This window comes from Hemiscyllium ocellatum, chromosome 42 (assembly GCF_020745735.1).
Source record: "Hemiscyllium ocellatum isolate sHemOce1 chromosome 42, sHemOce1.pat.X.cur, whole genome shotgun sequence".
NCBI classification, from domain to species: domain Eukaryota; kingdom Metazoa; phylum Chordata; class Chondrichthyes; order Orectolobiformes; family Hemiscylliidae; genus Hemiscyllium; species Hemiscyllium ocellatum.
The window spans coordinates 13,589,633-13,604,123 of NC_083442.1; the positions used below are offsets into that span (position 1 = coordinate 13,589,633).

General features: G+C 42.9%; 1 protein-coding gene across 3 annotated transcripts in view; it reads left to right on the forward strand.

Moving 5' to 3' along the window:
- snupn (snurportin 1) overlaps window positions 1-3,888 on the forward strand; it is a 45,729-nt gene extending 41,841 nt beyond the window's left edge. For 2 of the 3 annotated variants that reach the window (XM_060853629.1, XM_060853630.1), the window contains exons 8-9: window positions 411-491; window positions 2,231-3,888. In XM_060853629.1, coding sequence (XP_060709612.1) covers window positions 411-491; window positions 2,231-2,557 — 408 coding nt within the window. In that variant the 3' untranslated portion in view covers window positions 2,558-3,888. Of the gene's footprint in view, window positions 1-410; window positions 492-2,203 lie in introns of all 3 variants that reach the window. The other variant, XM_060853627.1, reaches the window with a different exon arrangement.
- Window positions 3,889-14,491: the final 10,603 nt, after the last annotated feature.

Sequence of the window (14,491 nt, forward strand, 5' to 3'; positions counted from 1 at the left end):
AATAGGGAAAAACAGATGAAGGCTGATGTGTACTAAGTGAAAGGAAACGTAATGTTGGGACAGAAATTACAGTCTGCAGTTCCAAAATCAAGGTTGAATCCAGAAGCTATAAAGAGTCTAATTGTCAGTTGGAAGAACAGCACCTCATCTTTCAAGTGATTGATGTGAAATATTTGATGTATTTAAAGGGAGGCTAGATAACATGAGGCAGAATGGAGTAAAAGATTAGGATAATGGATGGGTGGCTGGATTCTTGAGTGGAACATGAACATTGGCATGCACTGTTTGGGAACCAGGCTCCATTCATCATTTCTTTAAAAGCTGTTTTTGGCCTGTAAGCCAATTGTACATTTGTATTGTCAATACTGTTGAGAAGTACAAAGGTCAATCTCTCTCTCTTCTCTCCACAGTTTAAGTTTGTGGGCCTGCCAAGTTTGCCGTGTACACCAGAAGCCATTTGCCAGACTTTGGCTGCAGTTTATCCATTTGAGGTAATTAAAACTGTTCTAAACATGTCTCTACATGTTTCATTCACTCTCCTCTACTCGGCTTTTCTCTAAGTAGCTAGTTCTTCCCCTAAAACACAGCAGATTATATTTTTCTATTACCTCCAATTAAAGTAACATAGATTGCCGAATCTCAGTTGTGACTCCAAATGAGTTCATTGTTAGAAATGTTATGATTCTCCTGTCATAAGGGAACTGTGATGTATGATAACTCCATTTACCATATTCCAATACACTGGCTTTTCATTCCATTTTAATCTCTGCCATGGTTCACTGGGTTATCGTTCTAGTCTGAGTTAAAAGCTTAAATGTTTATGTCCCACTGCAAATGCTTGAGCAGAAAATTTGGGGTGGGGCTGGGGAGAAGGTAGCTGAGAGTGCATTAGGTGGTTGGAGGTGCTGGTAAAAGTGATAGGTTAGAGAGGAGGGTGGAGTGGATAGGTGGGAAGCAAGATTGACAGGTAGGACAGGTCATGAGGACGGTGGATGAGATGTTAAACTGAGACCTTGTTTGTCTCTTCCCCCCCCAACCCCCACCCCCACACACCCCACCCCCACACACCCCACCCCCACACCCCCCCCACACACACACACACCCCCCCCACACACACACACACACCCCACACACACACACACACACCCCACACACACACACACACCCCACACACACACCCCACACACACACACACACACCCCACACACACACACACCCCACACACACACACACACACCCCACACAAACACACACACACCCCACACAAACACACACACACACACCCCACACACACACACACACACACACACACACCCCACACACACACACACACACACACCCCCCACACACACACACACACCCCCCCACACACACACACACCCCCCACACACACACACCCCCCACACACACACACACACCCCCCACACACACACACACACCCCCACACACACACACACACACACACACCCCCCACACACACACACACACACACCCCCCACACACACACACACACACACCCCCCACACACACACACACACACACCCCCCACACACACACACACACACACCCCCCACACACACACACACACACACACACCCCCCACACACACACACACACACACACACCCCCCCACACACACACACACACACACACACACCCCACACACACACACACACACACCCCACACACACACACCCCACACACACACACACACACACACACCCCACACACACACACACACACACACACACCCCACACACACACACACACACACACACACCCACACACACACCCCTTTGAAGAAGAGCAGTGGAATTATCTCCAATACTCTGACCAATGCATCTGTCGACCATGATCGCTACAACAGATGACCTCATCATTTTCACATTATTGCTTGTGTTCCCTTCAACATAACAGTGATGAGGCTTGTTTAGCTGTGAAATGTTTAGGGAAAGGTGCAATGTAAGTACTATCTATCTGTTTCCTTTTAACTTTTTTGTCTGATCTCTCCCTTTTATTCCCTTGTCCTCATTTACTCATTCCCTTTTTGATACAATCTTATCTGACACCAGACCCCTCTTTCTGTTTGCGTGCTCATTCAGTATTTTAATCATTTTAAGTGTAAAAGGAGTGTGTCAGGATGAATGTGTTTAAGAAACTGCGGTCCCATGTTAAGTTGGGTCCCCCTTCCTCTCCAGAATAGGTGTGTGATCTGAAATGTGCCTTGCAGGTGGATGGGTTGCTGTTCTACCACAAGCAGACACACTACACCCCGGGGAGCACGCCACTAGTTGGCTGGCTGAAACCGTACATGGTGGCTGACATCCTTGGACTGGCCGTCCCGGCCTGCCCTTTGTCCGTGAAGCCCGAATATGCCAACTCACAAATGCAACAGATAATAGAGCTGAAAAAGAGCAAGGCCGAGGGGTACAACACTAACCCAAGCAAGACGGAGACCGCTGAGTTGGGCCGATATGAATTGGAGCATCTCTCCACTCCCAAAAAAGCCGAATCATCACCCTCTAAAATGGAATGCACGAGTAAAATCAGAAGTTGAGTGACTTGGCTGAATGGACAGTGACTGTTCCAGGATGGCAGATCTCCAGCCGGAAACTCTCACAGGACCAGCGCTTCCTGGTTTATTTATGTTAAAAATAAAAGTTACATTTGAGCTTTCATTCCAGCAGGCTCTTATTGAATGGGAATTGTTGAGAGATGAGGTTTGGGGCTTGTGCCTTTGCTTGTTCTTGCAGTTTGACAGTGCACACATTCAGAGTAAGTGAGTTATTTGTCTCGAGCTTCGGTATGCGTTGTTCCTGCACAAGGCTGGTGAGTCAATCATTTAATGAGAGGAAGCAGAATAACACTCACTGGGAACATTCCCATAGTTATACTTTATAAGGGAGAGGTGATCAGGGCATTTGTGAACATCAAGTGTCTGTTAGCATTTGGTTCTATCTTGAGCTGAAACCCAATGAGAGGCTTGGGTTATAAGTTAGCTTTTGTTTTAATACTGCAGGTTAGGAATTGGTGCATTATTTTTTGATATTGCAGTACATAGGGACATGAGCAAATCTTGTCAGAGGTGTTGGAAATACAGAGGTTGACTCTTAAGCACATTGTCCATTTGGGTAAAACCATATAGATCTGGTAAAGCTAGCCCTTTCTGAACTCATTTGAAGGTGTGCTGCCATTGAGTCAACTTGTCCTGACAAATCTTTAGTTGCCTGCTGGGCACGTGTACAGCTTTACACAGCTTCCAATCAACATTAAGTTAAAAATCACACAATACCAGGTTATAGTCCAACAGGTTTAATTGGAAGCACACTAGCTTTCGGAGCGCCCGCTCCTTCATCAGGTGGTTGTCCATGAAGGAGCTGCGCTCCGAAAGCTAGTGTGCTTCCAATTAAACCTGTTGGACTATAACCTGGTATTGTGTGATTTTTAACTTTGTACACCCCAGTCCAACACCGGCATCTCTAAATCCAATCAACCTGATTGTGTCAGCATTCCTTCCAGCGATGAATGCAGCTCACCTCTCCATGTATGTGTTTGGTTGATCCTCGGGTCATAGGAAGGTTGGAGATGAGCCATCATTTTCAAAAACAAAATGTTGCTGCTGGGTTGCTGAATTTGAGGTTTAATGTCTCTTCTTGAACAATTGTCCTCTGCAGTATCTCTGTGGAAATGCAATAATTTGGTTTGTTGGAAATCCTGTGTTTTTATTTTATCTGTTTTTATTTTGTCTGCTTTATCCCAGGCCATTGTTTCTCAAGGTTGATTTATAGCTTTTCTGAAAGTGTTCAGCACTGTGCTGAGGATGATTGATTGTACTATCCACCAGTCTGGTGACCTGCTTTTTAATAAATCAAATTTCTCATTGTAAAACTGGATGTATTTCAGTGTTTGTATGCTTCTTTGTCACTGACCTAATTACTGCTGAGAAATAGGTTTGTGAGGCAAATTTGTCAGCTTTACTTCTAACTAGCAAAGGGGCGGTGGTGAGACAGGAACCTCCTGGAGTCTCTGCTACAAGACTGAGTTGGCTCTTTGTTGACCAATAACCCTTGAGCAGGGGTAGTACAGCAAAATAACATGGTGAGAAATACTGAGAAAGCTAAATTAAAGCTCACAATTAACCTGACCAAATCTGTGGACAGATTTTAAAGCCCTCCTCTGAGCTGGGTATAGAGGAAGGGTTCTATCCTTTTTAAGTGATAAGTGGGAAGACTAATAGATGGCTGGACTAATTGAAGTCCTCAATAGATAAGTAATGCTGACTTAAGGGACTCAGCTTGGAAGATACTTGCCATGCAGAAAGCTAGAGAAAACAAATCCGTTTGGGAGTTGCTCCCAGGACAGAGGTGATGACGTCTCACTCAAAGTCACTCTGTGTCTGATCAAAGGACCTGACATTGGGAAGTGAGAGGTGATATGTCATTAGTGCAATTCTGCATTTGGTGACAGCCACCCATCCCTCATGACCCACCCACCTGCATTGTTTACCTGTGGCTTGGTCCCTTGCTGGTCCTACTCCTTGAGGGTCTGTTGCTGTCAGTAACCCCCCCCACTAATATTACTGCAGTAGGTACTGGTCATCACCTCTGACCCTAGGGGAAGGCCTGCCACTATCTCTAGTGCCTCATCCTGCCCTTGCTGCTTTTTTTTAATACACATTGCAGAGGAAGGCCCATTACTAATGAATGTCCAGCAGCGTTTACTATATTGTTAATATTAGGCAAGTATGGGTGCCTCCCTTGTTGGGGATGGGCTTGTGGGGCATGGCTCAAAAAATATCCTGTAACTTAGTCCCAGCAGTGGTCACTGTGTGAATTTGGCACTGCTAAGCTGACAAAGCTGGCATCCAATCAGATTGAGAAGGGGGGTGGAAGTGGGGGGGTGTTGATGTTGAGTTTTGATCTTGGGTGATAAATGTTGCTTTGTATGTAGAATGTTTCAGGGCAGCCCCCTTTTGAGTGGGTGTGGACTGCACCAACATGTTAGTTGTGGTGTGGGGAATATGGCACTTCGTAAAATTCAGACACATGTCACTGCAATTTTTTTCCATGTATTTTCTTCTAACTATTCCTAGTGAATCTGTATCTACCACCCTATCAAGTAGTGCATTCCAAATCTTAGTCTTTGCATTAAAGATGTTATTGCTCGTGTCTCTTCTGCTTTCTCTGCCAATCATTTTTAATTTGTGCCCTTAGTCACTGGGATTAGTTTCTCTTTATTTTCTTTATCCCTCTGTACACTTTCAAAACTCTTTTCATCATTCGCTTAAGTCTAGGTGGGACAGCTGGTGTTTCATACATTAAGCATAACTCGACTGTTATAAATAAAAATGTAATTTTTTGAAAGAATCGCATTTGCTTTTGAGTTATCTTAATAACTGCTACAGGGTGGCTTCTGTTAGAGACAAAAAAACTTCAGCTGCTGGAATCCAAGGTAGACGAACAGGAGGCTGGAAGAACACAGCAAGCCAAGCAGCATCAGGAGGTGGAGAAGTCAATGTTTCTGGTGTATGCTACTTGGCTTGCTGTGTTCTTCCAGCCTCTGTTCGTCTACCTTGGATTCCAGTATCTGCAGTTTTCTTTTTGTGTCTAACAGAAGCCTAGAGTCATAGAGATGTACAGCATGGAAACAGACCCTTCGGTTCAAACCATCCATGCTGACCAGATATCCCAACGCAATCTAGTCCCACCTGATAGCACCCGCAATTACAAAGATAATTCAAAAGCAAATGTGATTCTTTTAAGTTTGGACTTGATGTCTCAATTTAATATGACCAGTGCCTCCTAGTGTCAGGGACTGGGTTCAATTCCCGCCCTGAGTGAAAGTGCAAACCCCAACAGACCTTCTCCTCTGTCTGTATGGGTTTCCTCTAGGTGTTCCAAAGATGTACATGCTAGGTGGATTAGCCATGGGAAATGCAGGGTTAAAGGGATTGGTGTAATGGCATTGGTCTTGGTGGAGTGGGGGGGTCAGTGTGGACTCAGTGGGCCAAATGGCCTGTTTCCACACTATAGAGTTAACTGTTTTGTTCACCTGTCCCACCACCTTCAAAACATTGTGCACAAACAATTCCAGATCTGTCTCTCTCGCTCGCGCTCTCTCTCTCTCGCTCTCTCTCCATCTCTTTCAAAATGATACAATACAAGCCAAATTGCATCTTGCTCTTGCCACCAAAATGTATCTTCTTTTTAAATATAAATTTCATCTGCCATGTGTCTTCTCAACCTATTCAGCCTGATAATGTCTTCTAGAAATCTATAACTATTAGATTACTTAGTGTGGAAGCAGGCCCTTCGGCCCAACAAGTCCACACCGACCCACCGAAGCGCAACCCACCCATACCCTTACCTAACACTACGGGCAATTTAGCATGGCCAATTCACCTGACCCGCACATCTTTGGACTGTGGGAGGAAACCGGAGCACCCGGAGGAAACCCACGCAGACACGGGGAGAACGTGCAAACTCCACACAGTCAGTCGCCTGAGTCGGGAATTGAACCCGGGTCTCAGGCGCTGTGAGGCAACAGTGCTAACCACTGTGCCACCGTGCCACCACTATCTTCCTGATTTTTTTTTTAAAACTAAATTCCCATGCTTTTCGTCTTCTGCAAGTTTTGGAATTGTGCCCAAAACTCCAATTCCAAATTCTTAATGTATTTTAAAAACAGCAGTTATCCTTGTATTTAACTGTAGGGACCAGTATTACCACCAGTTCTGCTATAACACGGTAGTTCCATTCTCATGCAATCCCATGCTGTAAGAAAATCACGTAATAGCAGCACTATTTAAACTCATGGGGCCGGAAGTGTTATAAACAATACAAGCTTTACATGTTTGCTCTATAGAAATAGTATCCCCAATTTGTCAGTCGTGTTATAGCGAATTCGTGTTAACGAAACCCGCATTATAGCAGGAAGATTTATATATGCAGTACTTCAAAATCAAGACTATAGTGCTGGAGTTGCTCAGCAGGTCAGGCAGCATCCGAGGAGCAGAAAAATCGACATTTCAGGCAAAAGCCCTTCAGCATTTCCTGATTAAGGGATTTTGCCTGAAATGTTGATTTTCCTGCTCCTCAGATGCTGCCTGACCTGCTGAGCAACTCCAGCACCAGACTCTTGACCCTAATCTCCAGCATCTAGTATTTGCTTTCGTCTATGCTGTACTTCAGTCTGGAAAAAACCTGTTCATCATGAGTATTTTCTATCCCTTGGCCATTCTTTGCTGTGCTATGCCTGACTGTTTTATCCCATGGGCTTCAATTTCACCAGCAAGGTGATATGGTTAGGGTTTGATGTTTCATCAGACACCTTTTTGAAGTCCACAGTGTAACATGAACTCGGATGTACTCATCCTTGCTAACTGCTACACCATCAAAAAGTGTAATATATACTTAGTCAAACACAAATTTGCCATATAACATCCAAGCTGTTTTTTTTTGTAGTCTGTGCTTGTCCAAGCAGCTATTGATTTTCTTCCGGATTTATTTTTTTTTCTAAAATGTTTCACTTACCACCATTGTTAACCAGATCTAACAAGTACAGACCAGCCAATTTTTCTCTCTTGGCTAATTGTATGAAGGTTGTATGTTTTGCCATATTCCAGGCTTCTGGCACCATCCCTGTATTTAAGGAGGATTGGAAGATTGGCTGGCACTCTGCAACTCACTCCCTTTCCTCTGACAATAATGCATTGTATCCAGTCTTGGTGACCTGTACAGTGTTGCTCTTCAGGAGAGATGCTAAACCAAGGTCTGATTGAGGAGGATGATAGAAATCCTGGGATACTGTTTGCAGGTGTGTCTATTTCACTCTCCACCAACAACAGACCAACTGCTAAATTCTGTATACGTTCTTCATGACAATGACTGACTTCAGGCTGTAGTAGACAGATTTTTGGGAGTTGACATGAAGGTGAAATTGAAACCCAAGGTCTACTATGGTTGTATTGAGAGGTTGAGCAGGCTCAATGAGTCATATGGCCTTATGTTTCCATTTCTTGTGTGTTCTAGCTAGTTCCTGAAACTGCATTACTAATGTATCAAGGATGTTTCTACAAATAGTACTTATGAAGTTTCTGACAAATCTGTATTGTGAAACTGATTGCTTTTTTGCAATTCTCATCACTTATCCTCTAAAGGTGTCAGCTCAGCAATGAGTAAATGAGCAGTTTGTCACCTGAATCAGCAGGTCACGTGTTTAAGCCTCCATTCAGAAAATTTGGCATAAAATCAAGAAAGATGCTCCAGTGCACCTTTGCCAATGGTGCTGTCTCTTGTAGATTCAATTTTAAAGGGCAAAGGACTTCTCCCCCCAATATTCTGGTGAATATTCATCCTTCAGTTAGTATCATTCAAACCAAATAACTGGCAAACCATTTTGCTCTCATTATCATCTCCATCACTTCAGATGTTGAGATGATTGTGTCCTTGTGAGGGTTGGCACCTTTGGGACTAATACTGGCTCATTATTGGTTGTCAGCTTATATCTATCAACCTTAATTTAGATGAAGAGTTGTGTACTGATGTTAGACTTCAGTCCAATGTCAGGATTTTAATTTGGAGTGTCAATAAACATCCATTCTCCCTTCTATCTTTTGTTATAATTAAAAGCATTGCAGGCGGGGTGTAGATAGTGAGACGGCATGCCATCATTCGTATTTCTTGACTTCGTACACAAGGCCGTTCAGTCCATTGTGTTTGTGCCAGCTCTTCTGAAAAGACTATCCAATTGCTGTAAGAACCCTGCAGACCTTTCATTTACAAGTGTCTCTCTAGATCTCTTTGAAAGCTGGCTGTGTTTCGACATAAGTGGAAAACATGGAACGCTTGCTCTGGAGTCTGACAAGAAATGACTCTTGTCTGTTCCACCGAAATTCATTCCAAGCAGCAATGAAACAAATAACCAAACTGCAACAATTTCTTGCATTAAATTTTAACGAGTAAAATCAGGGAAAGCACTGCAACAGTCGCAATGAGTCTGTAAATTTCTTTGCTAATTGGTATGTTTGGAGTGTGATAGGCTCTGAGTCACAATGTTAACTCTACACTGCACCTGTATGGAGGTCATTACACTCATGAGTGAAACTGCAAGTGAAAAAGTGAACCACAGCAGCTGCTTTTTGAGTAGAGAACAAACATCATTTGAAGTTATTATTGACTTTGCTTCCATCACCCTTTCAGGCTATCCATTCAAGCTCATAGCAACTCACTGAATAAAGAAACTTCTTGTCTCCCTCTGGAATTTTTGTCGTGCCAAAGAAAACTTTCCATTCATAAAAAATTAATCTATCCCATCCTTGGGAAAAAAAATGTCCATATCTTTGGCCATGTTGGTGACTCAATTGCTCTTTTCCCAACTTCCCTCCCTTCCCACCCACTTCTAACAAAACAATAAAACTTCACTTCCCTCCCACACACTTGTAACTCAACAATAAAACTTCACTTCCACACATTTGTAACTCAACAATAAAACTGATAAAACATCCTAAAATTTTACAAATGTAAAATCACTGAATTCATGAATACACTGCTTGCCCCTCCCTACTCCCTGCCATCTGTGCTGCCTAACAGAGTGCTGCAACTACTGAGTCCTTGATTCATTTTCATTCTCTCTTTCTCCTCCCCCCCCCACCCGCCCCCGCAATGTTTGATTATATGAATTGACACATTAAGAGTGTTTTGTTGATCTCCAGTGCCGCTTTTCACAGTAGTTTGGAGGACTTTCTGCTCCTGTAAATGGGCACATTTCGTAATGTGTGTGTTCCCCCGCACATCCTAATATTTACACCTGGCTTTTGCTCTCTATCTCGGATTTGTCTTCACCCTGGTCTCTACACCCTCTCCACTCCAACTCCTTATCAAAAATGAACCGGATGAGTGTTACAAAACCAAACTCCGCAGTAAAAATGTGAGACGGTCATTAAGACTGTTCAGGCAATGCAGATGGGCAGGGTCAGATGGTCTCCCATAAGACCTGTACTTTAAAACCTGATGAATGTATATGCTCTGTGTATATTTTGCATGTGGAAGTTTGCCTTTCTGTTTACAGCTACATGAGGTATTGATTTTCCTTATTCACGAGGGAAAGGCCCTCAGAACTCACTTATTCTGCCTCTCAAACACTTACTTGAAAAGAAAGCTTATGGTCCGTTGCTGTGGCCCTGATAGGAAGGATAGGGATAATCGTTTTCACATAAATCAAGCTAATATGAATGGATAATGAACAGCCTGTGTGCCATGTTTAATAGGCTAGACCAACATTTCAACTTTTCCCAATTTTAGGGGCCACAGCAGTGAAAGTGAAATTCACCAAAAATTATCAAAAGCAATAAATTGATATGAGTAATTAATACAAGCAACAAAGCTTATTAATAACACAGTTTTTTGCATTTTCATTAAGAAGCAGAACTAGAGAGAGAACTAAACAGCCCCAACTCATGATCACCCAGGAGGGTTGGTGACTGAGTTTAATCTAATGAATTAGTGCTGACCTTCAGTTGCCTCTGGTGTGGTACACTCTGAGCTGGCTTTGTCAGCATTCCCATTAAAGTGGGGCTTGGAAGTGAGTTGACTTCCAGCCTGGGGTTTCCCCCTCTTCTGAGATCATTATAACAGGAGCTGAATAGGCTGCTCAACTCTGCCATTTTGTAAGAACACGACTGACCTCCCCCAGGCCTCGACTGCTATGTCAAAGGCTTATCTAGTTTCTCAAAAAACTCAGTGATCTAGCCTCCATGACTGTCTGGGGTAGAGAATACCAGACATTCACTACTGTCTGGGAGAAGAAATTCCTTCGCATCTCAGTCTTAAATTAGTGTCCTCTTATTCTGTTACCATATTCCCTTGTCTGAGACAGCCTGACTACCCTAGCTACAGGTTTCCATCCTGAAAATGCCCTCCATATCCCAACCCCTTGTTTTCTATTGGTTAGCTAATCTCCTATCAAACTAATATACCATCGATACTATGGACTCTTTTTAAGTAGGCTAATACGTGATGCATTATCAAATGCAATCTGAAAATACAAATATATCACTTCCACTGCTTCCCCATTATCTGTCTACATGTCACCTCCTCAAAGAATTCTAGTGAATTTGTCAGACACGATTTCCCCCTCAGGAAACCATGCTACCCTGCTTAATCAGATTACGCATTTCTAAGTGCTCTGTTATGACATCCTCTATAATAGATGCTGACATTTTCCCAATAACAGACATTAAGTGAACTGGTTAGCTATCTTTTGTCCCCGTCTCTTTTCAAATAAAATTGCTGCTTTGGTGGTTTTCCAATCCTCTGGGACTTTTCCAGAATCTAAGTATTCATGGAAGATTATTACCTGTGCATTCACTATTTCTGTTGCTAATTCCTTTAACATCCTAGGATACAACCTATCAGGTCCCGTGACTTATTGTTCTTTAGCCCAATTCATTTTTCCAGCATTTTATCTCTGGTGATAGTTCCCCCTTTTGCCCCATTATTATTTAATAATGTTGGAATGGTATTAGTGTCTTCTACTGTGAACATTTATGCAAAATATTTATTCAATTCCTCTGTCACTTCCTGGTTCCCCAGTATTATTTTCTCAATCTTGTTCTTTAAGTAGTCCTTTTCAATGAGATTCTCTTTTCCTTTTTATGTTTAAAGAAACTCTTGATGTCTGTCTTGGTATTACTTGCATGTTCTCCTTCAAAGTTTACCTTCTCCCTAGTCATCATTCTGAGTACAAGCCTCAGCTATTCAGCTGCTCCTTCTATGACAGTCCTTTCATTCCTGGGGACCTCCTCTGAACTGCCTCCAGTGCTACCAGATTATTCCTCAAATCAGGAGATCAAAACCCAAGCTCATTTAGGTTGGCAAACTCCCGCCTCCAACACACCCCATCAAAAAAACTCCCGCCTCCAACACACCCCATCAAAAAAACCAAGACTCCCGCCCACCCTCTGACGACCCCTTCTCCCGCCTCCAACACACCCCATCAAAAAAGCGAGATATTGAACAATTCTTCCGCCGCCTTCGCCTCCGTGCCTACTTTCACAACCAAGACTCCCGCCCACCCTCTGACGACCCCTTCTCCCGCCTCCAACACACCCCATCAAAAAATCTCCAGCATCTGCAGACCTCATTTTTTACTCGAAGGGTATTCACTTCCATTGCAATACCCTGCAACTTATATGCTCCGCTCACTGCATATTCCAATGATAAAGCCATTTGCAGTGCCTGTTTGAAGTCCAATTGGGCTTCAGCTAGTAGGCGCTTTTGCAGGGTTACATCATTAATCCCACATAGCAACCAGTCTCTCAACATTAAGGGTTGGACCAAAGTCATGAGCTTCTGTCAGTTGTCTTAACCCAATCAAAAATTCCGATATGGATTCCCCGGTTTTCAAGTTGCAGAGTAAACTGATAGTGTCTCAGATTTGGAGGAGGCGCGGTGTCATAATGTTCCTTAACTAAATTGCAATGTTCTCGTATCTGGTGTCTCAGAGAACGTTAGGCTCCTAATAACCGAAAAAGGTCTGAGTGCAAAGACTATCAGGAGGATCACTCGTTTCTCTGCATCTGCCCACATGTCATTTGCCCGGGAAAAAAAAATCACATTCTTTCCACATACTGGGACCAGTCTTTGATGGCAGGATCAAAGGAGACAAATTTCCCAAATAACAGCACAATGTAAGAAATGTTTACCCCAACTCAAAAGGCAACTGTTGCGAGTGAATTCCTTAAGGAGTGTGGGATTGTATTCAAATAACAATCAAAATCAGTGAGTGGCAAAAATTTATTCAGCAAGAGTATGGTGCTGGAAAAGCACAGCCGCTCAGGCAGCATCCAAGGAGCAGGAGAGTCGATGTTTCGAGCATAAGGTCTTCATCAGGAACCTGATGAAGGGCTTATGCTCAAAACATCGATTCTCCTGCTCCTTGGATATTGCCTGACCTGTTGTGTTTTTCCAGCACCACACTCTTCGATTCTGATCTCCAGTATCTGCAGTCTTCACTTTCTCCTCTTTTATTCAGCAATCACAGCACAAAGTTGAGGTGGCAATAGAAGCCTGAAATATAGTTCTTACATAGATTAAAATTCCATTACAATGGTGTTACATTTTTTATTTATAATACACAAAGTTTTGAAGGGCTTCTGTCCTGATAGACAGGAGATGGGTTAAAACATGCTAAATGCTGGCTGCTACTTCTGATGAGACTAAGAGTGTCTATCCGGTCTGCTTACAAAATTAGGAGGTGTTAGATCTTTTGTCTTTTAAGTTAGTAAATATTAGTAAAAATGCTAGGCCTTTATGCTCTGAATAAGTTAGAAATTGTACCTGTACTTAATAAAGGAATAAAGGATATTAAACTGATTACTGCAGCTGGGTTGTGAGATTTACTTACTATTTGCTGGTGTGAGTTTCAATCATTCATACAATTTCATGGAAACACTTATGTCAGTTAGTTTCTTGAAGGGATAATGGCCCAGTTAAAAGATATTTAATGGGTACTTAATCTATTCAGATCCAGGAGATGGTTAATAAGTGCGGAATAATATAATAATGTTCCGTGGAGACTTGATGGGGATGGTATTGTTCCATATGCTACACTTATTCAGAGGTAAACACTGCTTGTAGCAAGTTCTGATAAGGTGTGAAAATGCAGTAGTGGGTTTGAAAGAGTTTTAAATTTAGATAGTAAAATATACTACAGAACGGTGGTTTAATGAATGAATGAAACTGTGTTGTAAGAAATAACGGGTTAGTAAAGGGTTATGAATGAATGAATGAGAACCTGGTATTAAATAATAGTGAGCTGGCGGCACAGTGGTTAACACCGCTGCCTCACAGCACCAGAGACCCGTGTTCAATTCCCACCTTGGGCAACTGTGTGTGGAGTTTGTGTCTGCGTGGGTTTTCTCTGGGTGCTCTGGTTTCCTTCCACAGTCCAAAGATGTGCAGTTTAGGTGAATTGGCCGTACTAAGTTGCCCGTGGTGTAGGGGAATGGTCTGGCTGGGTTGCTCTTCGGAGGGTCAGTGTAGACTTGTTGGGCTGAAGGGCCTGTTTCCACACTGTAAATAATCTAATCTAAAGAAGATAATATTTAACACAATATCTCACAGGAACCTGTTTTACTCTCATTGCCACTGAAAGAATCTGTCACCAAGTTGTCCTTTATTCATGGGAGTCCTTGACATTAATCCAGCTTCCTCAGAGCCAGGCCTCAGACTGAACAGAGTGTCTCACATTACTGCTTATGTCTGACAGCCAGAACTCATATTCTACAAAGTCTACCTGCTGACCTCATCATACTCACTACAGTTGGTATCAACATAGACAATGACGGCAGGATCCCTCCCCTCCCTCTTCAGGTTCTTCTCCAGCCCTAAAAGAAGAAGGATAAGGACTGGCCTAAAAGGAGAAAGCAAATACAACGTAGGTCATTTAGGACTGCAATGAGGAGGAGTTTCTTCACACAGAGGTTAGTAAA